The sequence below is a fragment of the Pseudonaja textilis genome, chromosome 3 (assembly GCF_049901715.1).
Source record: "Pseudonaja textilis isolate UNSWEBS1 chromosome 3, rPseTex1.2, whole genome shotgun sequence".
Lineage (NCBI taxonomy): Eukaryota > Metazoa > Chordata > Lepidosauria > Squamata > Elapidae > Pseudonaja > Pseudonaja textilis.
In genome coordinates this window covers 554254-572887 of record NC_141992.1, presented here as the reverse complement: position 1 = coordinate 572887, position 18634 = coordinate 554254, and the positions used below count along the sequence as shown (strand labels likewise).

Here is an 18634-nt window from a genome sequence, read left to right as displayed (position 1 = left end):
CCCCCCCACATGCAACCCCTCACGTAAGACAGGAGGCAGACATTGGGCAGCGTAGCTCTTTATTCAGCCGTCCCAGAGCCTCACGGGGACCCTGACGTCCGGCCGGGCAGAGGGCTCCTCCTGACTGGGGCAGGCAGGTAAAGTTGGGAGCAGGTAGGGGATGAGATCCAGGGCCCCTAGGCAGCGGTGGAGGCCAGAGAATGGCCCGGGGTCGCCTGGAGCTTCTCGATGACCTCTCGCAGCCCTTTGGTGAAACGCAGGTCGGCCCCGATGGTGAGGTAGCCCTGGGGAGGCAAGGGGGAGGATGGGTGGGCTTGTGGAGCGGAGCATCCCGGCTCCATGGGCCCTGCCTGCAGGCAGCCCCGGTGTGAGGGGGTCCTGCTTACCTGGTGGCTCCTGACGGCCTCCTGGGTGAAGTCCATGCCTTCGGGGAGGGGGATCTGGACCCCTCTCTTGGTCCTCTCTGCAAGGAAGAGGGAGGGGCTTTGCTGGCCTTGCCCATTGGGGAAGCTTCGCCCCGGCAGCCCCTCTTCTGCAGCCACCCCCTCACAGGCAAAGGATCTAGCTCCCTGACCCCCCCAGAGCTGCCCCACATTCGCCCCCTCCCCCGCGTACCGTTGATGAAGGGCATGATGGTCATTTGCAGCAGACTCTTCAGGGGGGCTTGCAGTGGGAGGAGCTGTAGGGGGGCAGGGAAGAGGGTTGGGACCAGTGGTGGCACGGTTTGGAGCGGTTTGGACGAGCCGGTAGTAAAAAAAAAGAGAAAAGGCTCCAATCAGCTGATAGGAGGGGGAAAAGGGGAGAGCCGAGAGGGTAAAAGACGGAAGAGCGCGTGCCGGAGGGAGGGGGTCCCTCCTAGCTTTTCGTTTCTTCATCCCCCCCTCCCCCCCGCTGATGGGCTTGTTTGCGTGTGCACACTCGATCCCCCACCAAACCGGTAGTGACTAAGGTAGGATCCCACTGCTGGTTGGGACGGTCCAGCCTAGCCCCTTTTGCAGGAGGTTTTGGCTTGGGGTGGGGGGTGGAATAAGCCCCGGGGAGCCCCCCAGAAGTCAGGCCAGGCTTGGCTCCTGGCTCCGCCCCTCTGTGGCCTGAGTCCAAAATTAGACTTACTGCCAACGATTCAAAGGCCGACTGGTTGGAGTAGATCCGGAACCTGAATGTTTTTTTTGGGGGGGGAAAGAAGTGGGGTGAGTGGCAAATTGGGGCCCCTGGTCACCCCTCCCCCACACACCCCCAGGCACCCCAGAGACTGCCAGCTCTACCTTCGAAGATCCAGATGCACCCGGAGAGCCTTATTGTGAAGCACCACCTTGGCACTTAAGCGGGATTCCTGTGGGGGGGGGGGAGTTCATAATGGGGGAGCACGGCTTGCAGACCCCTCCCTTGGCTCTGTCCCCCCCCCCAGATCTTCTGGACCCCAGAAGCAGCCCAGAAGGAAGCCCCCTGCTCCGCACCAGAGGCAATCAGGAGGATGGAAACCGCTCCCCAGGGTGGGGGTGGGCTCACCATAATCAGGCTGGAAAGCAGAATTAGGGGCTGGTCTGGGGGGGCCAAGAAGATGTTGAGCAGGGCGGAGACGAAGACGTAAGTGCCGGAGGGCCGGATGGTGCAGTGAGGAGCTTTGGTCACCTGCAGCTTTAAGGTCAGGGGCGCCTCCACCACATCGGGGTCCTTTGCGGGGGGGTGGGGGAGAGAGAGAGACAGGCTCAGTCAAGAGGGAAACAGGAAGACAAGCTGGAGACCCCGCTGAGTTTCCCTGGGCGAGAAGTCTTGCTAAAAAGGAACCAGAAAACTGCCTTGTGGCTTTGGAGAAGCTTAGTTCAGCTCCCTGGTAATAAGGAATTGAAAACGAAACTTCCTAGTTTTCACTCCCACCCTGGAAGAAGGCAGGGTGCCACATTGGGGGGGGGGCAGGGGGGGCTGCTTCAGAAGAACCGCAAAGGGGAAGCGGTGCAAAACGGGCCAGATTTAGCGGAGAAATCTGGAGAAAAAAATTATGACAGTCAAAATGCAGAGGAGAGCAGGAGGATGAGGGGACTGGAGACTAAAACTTATGGTGAACGGTAGCAGGAACTGGGCCTGGCCGGTCTGGTGAAGAGAAGGACCAGGGGAGCCAGGAGAGCAGCCTTCCGATACTTGAGGGGCTGCCCCAGAGAAGAGGAGGAAGGGGTCAAGCTATCCTCCAAGGCACCCGAAGGCCAGACAAGGAAGAATGGATGGAAACTGACCAAGGAGAGAGATTCAACCTGGAAATAAGGAGGAATTTTCTGACGGGGAGAACAATCCACCCATGGAACAGAATTTGCCCTCGGAAGTTGTGGGAGCTTCATCCCTGGAGGCTTTCAAGAAGAGATTGGACTGCCTTCTGTCAGAAATGGAGTAGGGTCTCCTGCTTGGGCGGGGGGTTGGACTAGATGACCTAAAAGGTCCCATCCAACTCTGTTAATCTGTTAATTATTATGGACTGTTGCAAAGTCAGCCAGATATTCTACCAGGAATTATGAGATGTATTTGCCACCCCATCTCGCTTTTGAAGGGGGATTATTCCCACGGGGATCATGGGGGTCCTTCCTGCAGACCCCCCTTCCAAGATCAGCCCCCCCACCCCACCCCCACCCCCAACCTCTTACCAACAGGAGGAGGGTTCCGAAGAAAGAGGCTCTCAGCAAAACTTCCAAATCTTTGGGCACCTGTAAAGGGGGCACGGGGGGCGCATATGAGGGGCAGGCGATGGGCAAGGCAGCCGCTTCCTGTCCCCCTGCCAGCCTTCGCTCCCTCTCGGGCATGGCCCCTGGGAGAGACCCCTGCCCCACCCGGCCTACCTTGTCCCCCACGAACTCCATGCTCAGGGCCCCCGCCCGGTAGTAGGAGAAGAGGGCGGAGTCGAAGAAGTACTCCGAGAGGCCCAGGTACACCATGCGCTCCGTCTCCATCAGCAGGGGCTCCGGGGCCACGTTGGGCAGCGTCTCGTTCTCGCTTCGCAGAGGGAAGAACATGCCCTGGGAGCAGGAAGAGCCCCGTCACCGGGGGAAGGGGGCCTGGGGCAGGCCCTTGGGGCCATGGACCCCCTCCCCGCATTGCCGCCCTCCGGGACAGAGCCAGGCCGCAAACACTGCAGGTGCAACTGGTTGGGGGTCCCAGGGGGTGGATGGTTGCTGCACAGGCAGTTCTCAACTTCATTTAGTGACCGTTCAACATTACAAAGGCCCTGAGAAGAGGCCTAGGACTGCCTTTCCAACCTTCCGACCTGAGGAGCAGCCCCCCCATGATCAGCTGATCCAAATTCAAAGGCTTGGCAACTGGCAGGTACTTGAGCCCGTTGCCGTGTCCTGGGGGTCACCTGATCCTCTCTTAGCGGCCTTCAAATCCATGGGGGGGAAGCCAGATTCACTCAACAACCGGGTTACTCACTGCAGAGATTCACTTAGCAACTCTGGCAAGGGAAGTCGCAAAAGGGGTCAACATTCACTTGGCGACTGTCTCACTTAGCGGTAGAAACTTTGGGCTCCATTGTGGTCGTAAGTCGAGGACAGCTTGTATTTCCAGGCCCGGATGCCCCACAAAGATCTATGCCATGGGCAGAGGGTTGGGCTGGAAGACCTCTGTGGTCCCTTCCAGCCTGACGATTGTGTGGAACGAAGCTGCTGAACCCGGCAGGCCCTGGTGGCCCCAAAGGGGCTTTTCCCAACGGCGCCTCCTCCTTGGTTGGTTTTCTCTCTGAAGTCGCTTCCCTTCCCCTCTGAGAAGCTTCTTCGGTTCTCACTGAGGGGCCACAGAGGAAGCTTCTGGGGGGGAGAAGGCAGCCTTTCTCCAAGGGAGACCAGGAAGTCCAGTCGCCTTCGGGGAAAGCGGCTCTGGGATTCAGGAGGCAGGGACAGGCCTCCTCACGCTCGCGGCATGGGCCAACAGGGCTGAGGGTGGCACCAACAATTCAAAACAAAAGACCCCCCCCAAAAAACCCCCAGCTTTCGCTCAGGGAAGGGCCTCCAACCTGGGCCACTTGAAGACTTGGGGACTTCAACTCCCAGAATTCCTCAGCCAGCTCTGAGTGGAGGTGCACAAGAGGCCCAGGTTGGAGAGCCCTGAGCTGTGGGAAGGAAGGCGGGATTCAGCCGGTTCTGGAGAATCACCTGGTGTGGAAATTCTGAGTCGTTGGGAGAACCAGCCAACCCCGCCTCTGACTGGCCCGCCAACCGCCTCTCCTCTGCCTCCCCTCGAGTCCCAGCTGATCGGCTGCGTCTCCTTGGGTTGCCCTGCCCAGGAGAACGGAGCTGGAAAGCAGGTCAGTGCGGTGGGGAGGGGAGGGGGATTTTGCAGTATATCCTTCCCCTGCCACGCCCACCCAGCCTCACCCGCCATCCATGCCCACCAAGCCATGGCCGCAGAACTGATAGTAAGCATTTTTGAATCTCACCAATGACTTAGGCAGCCCAGAGTGGGGCGGTGTTTCGTCCACAGGCCCTGCCACGTGGCTGCCACGGAGGATGATTTCATCCACCCGTCTCCGTTTCTCTCGGATGCCACCTCCCCTAAAGGCAGGGGTCCCCCAACTGTCCGGCTTTATGGACAAGCGGTTGGGGGCCGGCGAGAGGAAATGGTTTTGGGCGAGGGGGAGATGTACAGACTCACTCCCACGCACAACTCCATTTACACAAGGGGAGAGCACTTGTGCGCACACGACGGAGCGTCACAGGCGCACACGACTGCCTGCCACTCAACCGAATGGAGCTGCACCTGCCCACCACTGGCAGGGCCCCGTCCTGTGCAGGCCCTGCCCCTGCCATAAGGGAGCACCCTCCGTGTGGGGCACTCGGTGGGTACCTTGAAATCCAGGTCTATGCTCTCCGCAGTGACGTGGGGGTCACTGAGTAGGGAGTAGTCATTGCCCACGTATTCGTCCACAGGATTGCGCACTGGAGACAGAGGAGCACGGAGTGAGGAGGAGCCCCGTAGCACCAGGCGTCCCCCGGGCGCAGAGTTCTCCCTCCGCCTACTTTGGCAGGGAAAGGGGGCGCTGCCCGCCACTCACTGGGCACCGTGTCCAGCAGGGAGTTCAGCAGCACCAGCGCCGCATGGTTGAGAGCCGGGCAGATCTGAAAGGCAGCGAGACGTCAGAGCTGCTGGGAAGAGGGAAGGAACCGCCTCCCTCCCGGCTCCATCGCTGGGGGTCTCCCGGGCAAGAGTGGGCAGCCCTTTGTCCAAGAAGGTATAAGGGGGGTTGAGCTAGAAGACCTCCAAGGCCCCTTCCAACCCCATGATTCTATGAAGTGCCGGAGACGGGGCGTCCCAGCGGGTTCTTTACCTCGCCTGGCCCAAACTCCTACGAGTGCCAGGTGCCCCAGTAGTCTGTTCCCTCTGGTTCCCTCTGCAGTTGGAAGCCCAGTGGAACCACAGAGAGGACAGAGGAGCGCAAGGGGGGAAATTACAGGGGTTTATAAGCAAAATCGGGGTTTCCCTGCCCTGCACAGGGGAGACTGGCACACCTGCCAGCCCACCTGTGCGTTGTTCCCTTGGTCTTTGCCCGGCAGGGCTCACCTGTGGCTTGGTGCTCACCTGTTGACTGAGCAGGTAGCGTACTCCCCTGGTGATCAGTCTGGCCACGAATTCATAGACCTTTCTGGAGAGAGTCAGGAAAGGCTGGTCAAGGCTAAAGATCTCCCCTCAGGGAGGGGGGGGAGCTAGGAGTGCCCCCCCTCCCCACCTGCTTCTTCTGCCAATCAGGACCTTAAAGTTTGCTCCCTGGGCAGGAGAAGGCAGCCTCCTTTGCCCCCACGGCTGGCTGCCCTTGGGCAGGCCTGGGTCCTGGCATTCCCACCGCCCACCCTGGGGTCCTTCCCAGGCAGGGGGGACCCCCCTTGAGAAAACAGGCTCCCCCTCCCCTCGCGAAGCTCCTCCCGGGCCCCCAGGAGAGGGAGGGGCCAGGGCCTGCCCCTCCCAGCGGGGGCAGGGACGGTTACCGGAGGGTGCCGCTGAAGCCGGCGTGCATGTGGGCGATGGAGGCGCTGCAGCTCATGTTGGTGATCTTCAGGCGCCCCCCTTCGTCCCTGGAGAGCTCCAGCAGGGTGTGGATGTTGACCCCTTCGGCCCATGTCTGGATGGAGCCGACATCATAGCTGGGCAGCAAGCGCTTGAATGAGCCGGGAGGGGTCTTCCGACCCAAAGGGGCTTCACAAAGGTTCATCCCCGAGACCCCCCCCCCACCCTGTGCAGACTGGATGGAAGGTGCCGGTGGCCACATCAGGGCCGAGAGCCCTGGGTTCGAAACGCAGGACTGCTGGTGGAGGGGGAGGGGGGGGACAGGGATAGGCTATAATTGGAAGCCTGATTTGCCACCCGGGTTTTGTTTTCAAAGCGGCTGGTTTTTTATTGTGTTAATAGGGTCTGTAGGAGGGTTTTTGTTCGGTTTTGGTTACCCAGGGATTCTTACGGGGAGTCCTCGACTTGTGACCACAATCAAGTCCAAAATTAACGTGGCAAAGGGAACCATTTGCTAAGTGAGCTTTGCCTCACATTATGAGCTTTCTAGCCACTGTTGTTAAGTGAATCGCTGCTGTGGTGAAGTTAGTAGCACGGTCGTTAAGCAAATCTGGATTCCCCCATTGACTTTGCTGGTCAGATGGTGGCCAAAGGGGATCCCGTGACTCCGGGACAGTGTGACGGTCGTAAATACGAGTCAGTGGCCAAGCGTCTGGATTTGGATCCCGTGACCCTGGCGTGCTGCGATGGTCATAAGTGTGAAAAAACGGTCACAAGTCACTTTTTTCAGGGATGTTGTTAACTCTGGTCACTAAATGAGCCACTGCAGGGGTGGGATTCAGCCGGTTCGCAACGGTTCAGGAGAAGCGGCTGTTAACTTCCTGAGCCATTTGGTGACCTGGTTGTTGGTGTCAGAAATGGTTGAATGGAGGTTGATTGGAGGATGGGAGTCCCACCACTGAACTGCTGCAGGTGGGGGGCAGCCATAGCAACGTTTCCCACAAACACACAACCCCCCGGATCCCAACGAAGGAAGGAGCCACTCACAAGAACCAGTAGAGCAGCTGCCGCCGGAATCTCACCCCGATGGAGCCGTTGTTGATGCGGAAGGCCAGGAACTGCTCGGGCTGGAAGTGGAGCTCGGAAAAGTTCAGCTGCAGGTGAGTCACCTTCACGCTGCAGGGAGAGACGGTCAGGTGTGGGTGTGTGTGGGGGTGTCTTCCCAGGCCAGGCCACTGCCCCCTACCCCACCTCTTCCGCTGCCACTGACCCCTCCTCAGTGCCAGCCCCTGCCCTGCCTCTGCCTGTGTGGGCCAGGGTGTGGCACAGACCGTGCACCAAGTTAGGGGCATTTGTGGCGCCCACTGCAAAGAGGGAGAAGCCAAATAGGAAGGTGGGGAATGTGGGGAGCCTGGGTGGGGGGGTTTCGAAACCAAAGGGTTTGGAGACCCCAGAAGACTTTTCGGATTGGCTGCTTCCACAGACACCAACGTGATTGTGGCAATCCTGCGCTGGCGACCAGCCCAGCCCAGCCCCAAGCAGAGACAGGCCGATCCTTTCAAGCCTGTGCGAGAATCCGTGGTTTTCCTCGCATAAGCTGGCACAGAACCAGGAAAGTAAACTGTCAGATCCGTGTATCTGCCATTCTTCAATGGAAGAAGAAGTGGCGGGGGGAGGGGGGGGAGTTGGTACAATTAATCCTTTTGGATGTAACCTGAATATATTAAATCCTGTATTGATCCTGTATAACTTGCACATGTATACAACAGGAGGAGCGGAGCCAGACGACCAGAAACTTGTCACCTCTTGAAGAGATAACAAGATGAGGAGGAACCATAAAAATTCCAGCCCTGGAAGACGCTCCTGAGCACTACGCTAAGATACGTTCCCAGACAGGGGGAGGGGGAATTACCTTGTGGGTTCTTTGTTTGACTAAATCCACATCTGAATGAGAGGAGGGGTTTTAACTTCTTTTATCTAGGACTGTCTGCCTGCACATATCTTAAGACTCTGCTTTGCCTAGTGTTGAGATAAAATCCCTTTCGGTAAAGGATTTCTTTTGGACCACCTGGTCTTCAGAAGTTCATTCTTTTTGATTGAAGGGAAAAAGTCCAATTGCAGAGTCTGCAATAGAGGTCAATTCTAGAGAGGACTTTAAAAAAAAAAAAAAAACTTCACTCTACCGAGGGGACCCTGCAAAAATATTTGAATATAGCAAGGAGCAAGGGGAAGCCGAATGCTGAGGAGACTGACTTGGTGTACCCCATCAAAGACAGTGAAGCTGCCGGCGAAAATTCCACAAAGCCCCGATAGTCTGTTGGCATAGGAAAGAGAGACAGCCGGGACAGAAGGACCAAGGGAATAGCCCTCACTTGGGGTAACCGTAAACCCAGGTGGAAAATGGAGCCGGAGGCCCTTTCTGATCAGGAAGAAGGGGTCGAGGAACCACTGGCAGATGATCGACTGAAACGGTACATAAATCGCCTCATGAGGGAAGCCCTGGAGGGCCTCGATGTGCGGGATGAACCAGGTCTCCAACGAAGGAGAGCGAGTGAACCAGAAATTGAGAGAACCCGAGCCGTCACCCCTGATCCAGCTGAGAATGATCGAGCAATGGAACAAGCCAGAGGACCGGCAGCCATACCAGGTACCCGACCCCTTGCCGCCCCAGAGCAGGGCATTAACCCACCCCAACACAGGGACATACAACTGCAGAGAAAGGTCCCACCCTTGGGGGTAAAATTTGATGGGAACCCCCAGAAACTGGGATTTTTCCTGGCGCAAGTCCTCACCTACATGCAAGAATATGGGCGAAATTTCCTGACCCAGGGGGCCCGAGTGCGAGTTGTCACCTTGAGCCTAGAAGGGGCAGGAGCCAGATCGATGATGACCCTCCACAATGTTAGCTCCCCAGAACTGAGGAGCCTCGATCGATTCATGACAGCCCTATGTCACCACTTCGAAGACCCCCTCGCCAATAGAAAAGCCCGTGACCGCATCAGAGTCAGAAAGCAAGGCCGTCGCCTGGTAGCTGAGTACACCGAGGAATTTCATGACCTGGCTGGTCGAGTCGACTGGCCAGAAGATGTCCTAGTCTATTGGTTCAAAGATGGACTCAATGATGACCTGTATGCTGCCTGTCTGGCCCATGGGACCCTAAACCTACTACACGAATGGTACCTGATGGCAGAGGAGGCAGAGATAGACATGACCCGAAACTAGTACTGCAGTGGCAAAGTCTGGAGAAGATCCCCACCCCAGGGAAACCGGGAATTTTTCATACCCCAAACCACCATGATCCCAAGACCAGCTGGCTGCTTTAAGAGAGGGGCACCATGCAGCAGAATGCCGTTCGAAAACCCCTGCCAGAAAGCCAGACCACCCATCGGGGGAATCCTAGAAAACCCAACCCTCAAGGAAAAGAAACTGGCCTGAGAAGCCGTGAGGTTCCACCCCCAAAAAAAAACCGGAGGAAGAACCCCCGATGCCCCGAGGAGACCTGAGCCAGTCCAAAAGCAATCCGGAAGACGATCCACTGGTAAGCAACCCAACTGAACCGATCACTCTACCCCTGAGACTGTTTATCCCCAGCCGAGGGAAGGGGGAGGAAGTTGCACTGTTACTGGGTTCAGGATGCACCCAGTGTCCAATCAACCCCTCCCTAGCAGAGAAATTGGGAATCCAACTAAAGAAAATGGAAAGTCCCGTCGCTTTTTGCCAATTAGGTGGAACTATAGCGGGGGGGAGGGGGGGAGCCAGCCAATTTTTCCACAGAACCATTGAAAATAAGACTAGGGAACCATAGTGAGATGCTCACATTCACGGTAGCACCAGGAATGGAAGGGCCACTAGTCCTAGGACTCACATGGCTATGGAAATGGAATCCAAAAATAAACTGGAAGAGAGGAACCGTACATTTCCAGAAACATGTAGCATTTGCAAACTGCCCAGAGGAAAGGAAAAGAAAGGGACCAGAGAACAGAGAACCGGCCATGTCCGGTCAGCCGGCTGAACCCATTAACATCCCCAACGAATGCCAGGATTTAGCCCAAGAATTTAACGAGGAGGCTTCTGATGAGCTCCCACCTCATCACACCACAGACTGCACCATTGAAATCCTACCAGGGGCTAAACTTCCAAAGCTGAAAATGTACTGCATGTTCCCCAGAGAATTAAAAGAACTCAGGGTATTTATCGATAAAAATCTAAAAAGTGGTTTCATTGAACCTACCCGACCAAAAATAGCAGCCCCTGTACTATTCCGCGAAAAGAAAGGTGGCTCTTTGCATCTTTGTGTTAATTACCAAAACCTTAACGCCATCAATGTGGAGAATATGTACCCACTCCCCCTCATGAAGGACAGGTTAGCCCACCTCTCTAAAGGAAATTTTTTTTCAAAGTTAGACCTATGAGGGGCATACTACCGCATTAGAGTAAGAGAAGGGGATGAGTGGAAGACGGCTTTTAACACCCCGCTGGGATGCTACCAATTTAAAGTGCTCCCTTTTGGATTACCAAGAGCCCCTGCTGTGTTCATGCAATTAATTAACGAGACCCTCCGTGAATTTTTGTACACAGGAGTTCTTGTTTATCTCGATGATATTTTAATCTACACCGAGGCAAAAGAAGAACGCACCAAATTACTTCGTGCAGTTCTCACAAAACTCCTAAATGCCAAACTATAAGCAAAACTCTCTACATGTGAATTCCACCAGGAAAAAATTGACTACCTGGGATATAGAATATCCCACAAGGGGATAGAGATGGACCCACAAAAAGTAAAAGCTGTCATCGATTGGGAGGTGCCCCATGCTTCGCAAACAACTGCAAAGCTTCCTGGGTTTTGCAAACTTCATTCCAGCTTTTGCGAATATCACCCTCCCCATCACGAACTTGTTAAAAATGAAAGGGGGGGGGAGAAACCCAAACCCAGGCAACCCCTTACCTGGACGATGGAATGCCAAGTGGCATTCAAAAAATTTAAACAATTGTTCTCAGCAGAACCGATCCTGAAACACCCAGACCCTGAACAACCCTTTGTCATCCAAGCAGATGCCAGCAATGTAGCAGTTGGAGCAATTCTACTCCAAAAGAATGGACGTGCTTATACTTCCAAGAAACTGACAGGAACCGAACATAGGTGGGCCATAGGGGAGGAAGAGGCATATGCTGTGCGGTGGGCACTCCTCACATGGAGACGTTTCCTGGAAGGGAACCAAATCCCCTTTGAAGTCTAGACTGATCATAAAAATCTAGAAGCCCTGAAAACTCCACGGAAACTCTCAGAAAAACAAGCAAGGTGGGCTCAATAGTTTAAACTTCACTCTCAAATATTTCCCAGGGAGGAAAAATTTCTTGGCAGATGCTCTGTCCAGGAAACCCCAATACCACAGCAAAAAGATTGAAGTTATGATCCAACCAACCCGACTTGCAGCCAAAGTAATCACCCAGGCACAAGAGAAGAAAGAATCCCTGACTGAAGACACGACGACGTCAATATTTAAGGAGGCACTACTTAAGGGCGACGGGCTCCAGGCCAACAAAAACACTTGCTTACTCAAAGAAGGACTGGCCTGGGTGGTAGGAAACAAACTTTACGTCCCTGCCAGCCAAAGATTGGACCTCATGAAACATTGCCACGACTCAAAAATAGCAGGGCACTTTGGCCTTGTAAAAACCCTGCACCTCATCAAAAGACAATTTTGGTGGCCACCTCTCAAAAAGGACATTGAAAGCTATGTTGCTAGTTGCCCCATCTGTGCTGCCGCAAAAAGAGGACAAGGAAAATCTCCTGGACTTTTACAAACCGTGGCAGAACCTTCAGCACCCTGGAAAGAGATTTCTATGGACTTTATAGTGGAGCTCCCTGAAAATGCAGGAAATACTGTCATTTGGGTTGTAACTGATCTTTTTTCAAAACAGGTTCATTTTGTACCATGCCAAAAGATCCCAACAGCCAAGGCCTTGGCAAAGATGTTTTTAATATACATTTTTTGCCCTCATGGAGTTCCCCAAGGGATTATCTCAGATAGGGGTGTACAATTCACACCCACATTTTGCTGGGCATTTTTAAACCTATTGGGCTCCACCCAGGGCTTGTCATCATCCAATCACCCCCAGACTAACGGCAGGGCTGAGAGATCGAACAGCGTATTAGAACAATATTTAAGATGCTTTATTAATTACCAACAGGACAATTGGACTGACCTCCTTCCTTTCGCAGAAGTAGCATACAACAACTCAGTCCACAGCAGCACTGGTTTCACCCCATTCCAGGTAGCCACAGGCCAAGAATTCAGCCCCATGCCGAAACTACCCACCAAGGAACCTGAAATTCCCTCCCTTAAGGAGTGGATGAATAACTTGCAAGCCACTTGGCCAATAGCCAGACTAGCCCCACAAGAGGCTGGAGCAGCTTTTAAAGCTCAAGCGGACAAAAATGCTGCAATCCTAAAACATTCAAAGTTGGGGACCGCGTATATTTGTCCACAAGATTCCTAAAATCGTTGCAACCCTCTAAGAAACCGGGACCAAAATTCATTGGGCCATTTCCCGTCTCTGGAATTATTAACCCTGTTACGGTAGAGCTTCTACTTCCCAAAACACTTAGACACGTTCATCCAGTATTTCACTGCAGCCTACTCAAACCAGAGATCACCTCAAACCTTCGACCTGCCCCCCCCCTTCCCACACCTCCAACTCCCATTATGGTACGTGGGGAACAACATTTTGAAATTAAAGATATCCTTGATTTGCGCACTCACCGTGGATCCACACAATATTTAGTAGCTTAGAAACACCTTCCTTCCTCAGAAAATGAGCCGGTAGCCAAAAGACATGTAAAAGCACCCACATTACTACGGAAGATCCACCTGAAATACCTTCACAAACCATCCTAAATTGTAAATGTAACACATGTCTTATGTTTTCCAGGTGGATTTATCAAATTTTTGAGGAGGGCAGGATGTCAGAAACATGTGTGTGCTACAACATCCTACCTGTCAATGACTACTTCAGTTTCAACCACCATAACACGCAGCAAACAATAGATACAGACTCAAAGTAAACCACTCCAAACTCTATTACAGAAAATACGACTTCAGCAACAGAGTCAGTGCCTGGAACTCACTACCTGTTGTGGTTAGCCAGCAGCAGGTGTGGATGGCTGAGGAGAGCAAGGACTCAGATGAGGGGCCAGGACCATTAGGGAGTGGACTGCTGCCTTCAAAGATTGTGGGGGTTGGCAGCAGCAATGAGGAGGTTCCCAAGGAGCCTGTGCCAAGTGCGCGTGCGCACAGGATTGCTTGGAAGAAAGAGCAGCTACAACAGCATGGGCGACTTGGGAGTAAGGCTGCAAGGTAATGGCCCCTCCTTCAAGAAGATAAAAGCCAGCTGTGAAACGAAAGTTCTTTGCAGAAGGCAAAGACGTTTTGAAACTCCAGCCTCGTGGACATTCCAGTATCCTGAGTTTGTATTTGAAGATTCTTGTATTGCAAATTATTTCTTGTCCGTTATCTTTTGGCAAGGCTTGTGCTTATCACAGCTAATTGTTTTGTAAAAGCATTACAAGGTTTCTGTTCCTTTTGGATTGTGTTTGATTTGTTGGAAAAGGGTGTGGGCCAGAACAATGTTGTTACATCCTAAAAACCCCAAAACTTTAACCTTAAACTGTCTACTGTGGACCTCACTCTGTTCCTAAGAGGCCTGCAGGGGAATGTGCATAAGCGCACCAGTGTGCCTACCGCCCCTGTCCCACTCTTCCCATTTATTCGTACTCATTTATTATATATATACTTATACCTGTTTATACTTCTATGTTTATATGTCATGTTCGTACTTATACTTGTTTTCTCATACATGCTTGACAAACTAAACTAAATAAATAATAATAAATAAACAATTACACATACACACACCTATGTCTGCATTAACGCCTTAACTCAGGTTGATCACCTCGCCACAACCAGCCCAGTCACAAAAAGGATTTGCCCACCAGCTATGCTTAACACAAATACACCTGGGGTGTGAGGATGCGTTGGTGCTGCTCCACATAGTCCCTGGGAGGGGACACGAGAAGGGCCATGGAGGCTGCCGGGCTGTGGTGGCGAATTCCGCCCCAGTGGTTGCCTCGGTTTCCCCCCGTGGGCAGAATGGATCACCGCCTTTGCTCCCCTGGGCATATCTACCTGCGGCTGGTGTTGCAACCACTAGGCACTCGAGGGACAGAGGTGTCCCTTGGGGGTGGGAGGCCCTTGCGAAAATTCAGAGGCGGGTCTTCTTCTGCCTCTCTCAGAAGAGAGGAGAGCGAGTCCTTGACTTACAGCCACACGTGAGCCCAAAATTACTGTTGCTGAGTGAGACACTGGTTAAGCGAATTTGGTCCCATTTAACAACCTTCCTTGCCACAGTTATTAAGTGAATCATAAGATGGTCATTAAGCAAATCTGGCTTCCTGATGGACTTTGCTTGTCAGAAAAACTGTCATAAATACGAGTCAGTTACCAAGCCTCTGAATGTAAACCTGGTGACCTTGGGAAGTTGCAAAGGTCGTAAATGTGAGAAACAGTCCTAAGTCGCTTTTGTTCAGTGCCCTTGTAACTTAGAAGAGTCACTCAATTGTAAGTCAGGGACTGCCTGCAGAAGGCTTGCAAAGAGGGATGCCAGCCCTGGGAGACGGTCCAGCCAAGGAGCAGACCCCAAAGCCCCCCCTCTGAACTTGAGGGATGGAGAGGCGACACTAGCCGAAACTTGCAGGGATGGAAGGGGGCTTCTCCCTCCTCGCCTAGGCAGCCCAAGAACAGAACAGAATAACAGAGTTGGAAGGGACCTTGGAGGTCATCCAGTCCAACTCCCTGCCCAACACCATTTCTGACAGAGATGGCAGTCCAGCCTCTTCTTGGAAGCCTCCAGGGATGAAGCTCCCACAACTTCCGAGGGCAGCTCCTGTTCCACGGGTCGGTGGCTCTCCCTGTCTCCTTACTTCCAGGTTGAATCTTTCCTTGGCGAGGTCCCCGTTCCTCCTGCAGGCTCACCTGCCTCTTCTCTGACCATCTCCCCGGCTGCAACTCGTCCCTCCATCCCCCAAGGCCTTTCCCACACTTGGCTCCTACACGATGGCGGGGTGAACGGCCAGCTCAGGGGTCCAGGCCAGGCGGGCAGAGGGGAGGGGGGGCTCTGGGGAGGCGCCTGAGGCCTGTAAGCGGCCGGCCCAGCCAACTCACTTGCTGATGTTGTAGTGGAACTTGCTGTGCTTGCCCTGCAGGTCGGGGATCGAGATGTTCTCCAGCTCCTGCTCCACGAAGCGCAGCCCCTCCTGCTTCACTGCAAGAGACCCCCAGAGGCATCACCCCCAGCGCCTCTGCTGGCAAGGAGCCCCAAAGACCAGCCCGGCGGCTGTGGGGAAGTCAGGCCGCCAGGCTTCCCTGCAGTGCCAGCCCCACAGGCAGGGGGGAAATGGGGGTTCCCCCTGCTGGAGCCAGAAGGGGATGCCTCCCAAAGCCTGGACTCTCCCCTCCCCCGCCACTTACCCAGCGCCAGGCCCTTGTCCGTGATCCTCATCTTGCAGGCAGGGGGTTGGGCGGCCACGGAGGCTGCGCCCCAGCAGGCCAGCAGCAACAGGAGGCAATGCAGAGGCATGGCAGCTCTTTCCTGCAAGGGGCAAGAGGTCAGTCCCTGGAGGGGGGTGTGCGCAGGGGGCTCCCCTCGGGCTGGCCCAGTCCTGAGAGGATCCGCCAAGCCCCCCTTAGGCACCTGGGCAGGCAGCTCTCTTAGGCCCGCAAGGGAAGGCCGCCTCCAGGGGACCTAGGCAACATACTAAGCTGAATGAATGAATGAATGAATGAATGACAGGGATGGAAGAGAGATGATAGATGACCGAGAGATGGAGGGAGAGATGATAGGCAGGCCGAGAAAGGCACCATCACCGGACTTTAAAGGGAGCCCCGGGCAGGTGAGGCCACAGGTGGGGGTCTCTCTGCTGGAGCTCTAGGGAGATCCGGCCCTGGCCCCTATTTGCTTTCCACCGCCTTAAGGGAGTCCGTGGGCAGAGACCAGGCGGGAGGGCAGCCGAGGCTCCCCGCCGGGTTCTCCGAGATGGCCCCGGGCACGGAGAGGGGACGGGAGACCAGGGGCTTCTCCCTTCCCAGCGCGCGTCTTTCGCGCCCTTCCGCCGCTCGGGACCCCGGAGAAAGCATGGGCCGCGCTCCGGCTAGCACCGCCCTGGAAGCCAAGCGAGCCCCCAGCCAGTCCGACTCTCCGCCCCGAAAGGCCGCGGACACCCGGGAGGAGTCGCCCACGAGGCGCGCCCATCCAGGCGCTGCCCGGCCCGAAGGGGGCTCAGCAGCGCGCAGCTCCCGTCCGCCGGGAAAGGGGAAGGGCGGGACTCGGGGTGGGGGAGGGTCCCAGGCAGCCGCTTCTCGGAGTTCGGAGCCCGCCTGCCCGCCTCAGCGTCCCTGCCCGGCAGCCGCGGTTTGGCGGCCGCTCTCCCGGAGAACAGCCGAGAGGCGGCGAAGTTTCTCCGGCGGGGTCCCAAGTGTGGAAGGCGACTTGCCCTCCGCGGCTCCCCGGCCCGGAAAACGCGCTCGGCGCCCAGGGCCGCGCGGGAGCCGGTGGCCGCTCCAGCAGCGCTGCGCCCAAGGGGCAGATGCCGAGCGCCGAACGCCTCTCCCGGCCAGGGCTGGTCCCGGGAATTGGGGCGGGGGTGCGATGAAAAGCCCCCGCCGCCGCCGCCGCCCTCCAGAGGCGCCTTCGCCTCCTGCCCGCCCCACTTGCCGGCATTCCCGCTTTCTCTTCTGCGGCCCCTCGCGCTCTCCCAGCCGCCTTTATACTCCCTCCCGGCGGCTTTCCGGAGCCCGCCCCTCCCCGGGGGGTGGGGGAGAGGGAGAGTCCGACGGCGCCCGGCCGCTTCCTCGCCGCTAGCCGGGATGCCGGGGCTCGGCCGCTCCGGGAAGGGCGGGCAGCCGCGGCGCCTCTCCGCCACAGGGGCGACCTTGGCACGGGGAAAGCGCGGGCGGCAGCCACGGGGCGGGGAGGGGCGGTCGGGCGGGCAGGCAGGCAGGCAGGCGCAGGCAGGCAACCTCGTGGCGCTCAGGAACCGGCAGGGAAGGGGGCGCCCTGGCAGCCCTGGCCTCTCCCACCCCAAAGGGGGGTCCCGGCGAGGGGATCGCGGTGGGATTGATTCCGCCCCGTCCTGTGGCTGGGGAGGGAGGGAGGGAGGGAGGGGCAGACCAGGGCATCTCCACTTGGGCGGCCAAGCCGGATGCCTCCTGCGCCCTGCGGGCCGGGCCGGGGCGACCTGGCAGGATTGCCCTGCCCGGCGCCGGCTGCCCTCCGGGGAAGGGAGCTGAGAGGGAGCAGCCTCGATTGGGCTGTGCCGTAACCACGTGCGAGGCCCAGCAGCTCATCGCCCCTGTTCCCCGTGGAGGAGAGGCGCTGCACCCCTCCAGAGTCAGGGGGAGCCCAACTGTCCATTGGGAGGGGGGCTTCCACTCCTTTCGAGGGGCCCTGCACCCCCTTGGCTGCAGGCTTGGCAAGAGCCTTGATCTCCCCAGGAAACGGGCTCCATATCCTGTCTCCAGAGAGTCACTTTCCTGCGGGGGTGGGGGGGCTGGGGGGTGTCTTTGCGCAGGAAAACCAGGATGGTGCCCCACCCTCCCCACCTGCTAGGAGTCTATTGCTAGAAGCCTCTGTGTTTTGTCAGCTGCTTGGATGGAACTTGGGGGTGGGGGGGGCTGGTAGCCTGAGCCAAGGACTCTGTGTGCTGTGGGGAGGATGAAAGCCTAGTCAAAGCCCCCCCGCCCCCATATCCCAGTCGTTTGAAAGACACATCAAGGGAGTGGGGGGGAGCCCGGCCAGAGATTCTCCCCCCTCCCAGGCCTTCATGTCTCTCCCTTTCTCTAGGCCCAAAGCAGGGGCAGCCCTTCCCCCATTTTACCCTCTGCAACTGGGGGGGGGCCTCCATGGCTGGAGGAGGATCTTCATCTGCTTTCTCCCTCAGCGACTTCCTCTTCCCAATTCTGCCAGTCAGCAGTTCTGAGCCGGGTGGTTTCCTCTTCGTCCCGAGGACGCTCAGCAGCCACAGGATAGGGGGGACCCAGAGGATCTCCTGCTCCCCCCCCCCCAGCACTAAGGACATTTCCAGAGAAATAGGCTGGGGGGTGGGAGGGAGGGAGGGAGACGGGGCTCTGCTTGCTTCCACCCCCTGCAAGGGATTCGAAATCCTGCACCTGCCTGGCAGCGGAGGGCTAGCTGGTCTTCAGAGCAGAGGAAGGGGCCGTGTGGTGATAGCCGCTCAGACTTCAGGGGAGCCGTCACTTCTCCTTTGGATGAGCAGAGGGAGGGGCCCCTTTTCTGCCTTCTGCACAGAGGTGGATGTGTAAGCCGTGCAGATGCAGAGAGATAAACTCAACAAAGTACATTTATTGGTTCATCAGGTATCCTCATAACTCACATTTGCGATGAAGTTCTTCTTTAGTGGCCAATCCTTTGCATAACTGCCTTGTAGGTAAAAGATGGTGATCTCCTAACCCATCTCGTAGCGATAGAAAGAAGCTGCCATGAGTTCGTGAATTCAGACAAAGGTGAGGGAAACACCCCCCGACCCATCAAGGATCAAACTAGTGACCAGTCGGGATTGTAGATGTGGCCACATGACACG

At 56.2% G+C, this 18634-nt stretch overlaps 1 protein-coding gene across 2 annotated transcripts; it reads right to left on the bottom strand.

The window, feature by feature from the left end:
* Positions 1-42: 42 nt before the first annotated feature.
* Positions 43-17258, bottom strand: PLTP (phospholipid transfer protein). 2 transcript variants are annotated; one of them, XM_087928771.1, is made up of 16 exons: positions 16750-17258; positions 15507-15627; positions 15201-15300; positions 7027-7155; positions 5961-6116; positions 5557-5620; positions 5033-5096; positions 4825-4916; positions 2826-3002; positions 2634-2693; positions 1510-1674; positions 1266-1333; positions 1114-1156; positions 616-679; positions 387-463; positions 43-284 (listed from the first exon to the last, which is right to left on the bottom strand). In XM_087928771.1, the coding sequence occupies exons 1-16, from the start codon at positions 16753-16755 to the stop codon at positions 177-179; spliced, it is 1494 nt and encodes a 497-aa protein (XP_087784897.1). In that variant the 5' UTR covers positions 16756-17258; the 3' UTR covers positions 43-176. The 2 variants fall into 2 exon arrangements, with proteins under 2 accessions (XP_087784897.1, XP_087784898.1); XM_087928772.1 differs by having other exon boundaries at positions 16746-16786.
* Positions 17259-18634: the final 1376 nt, after the last annotated feature.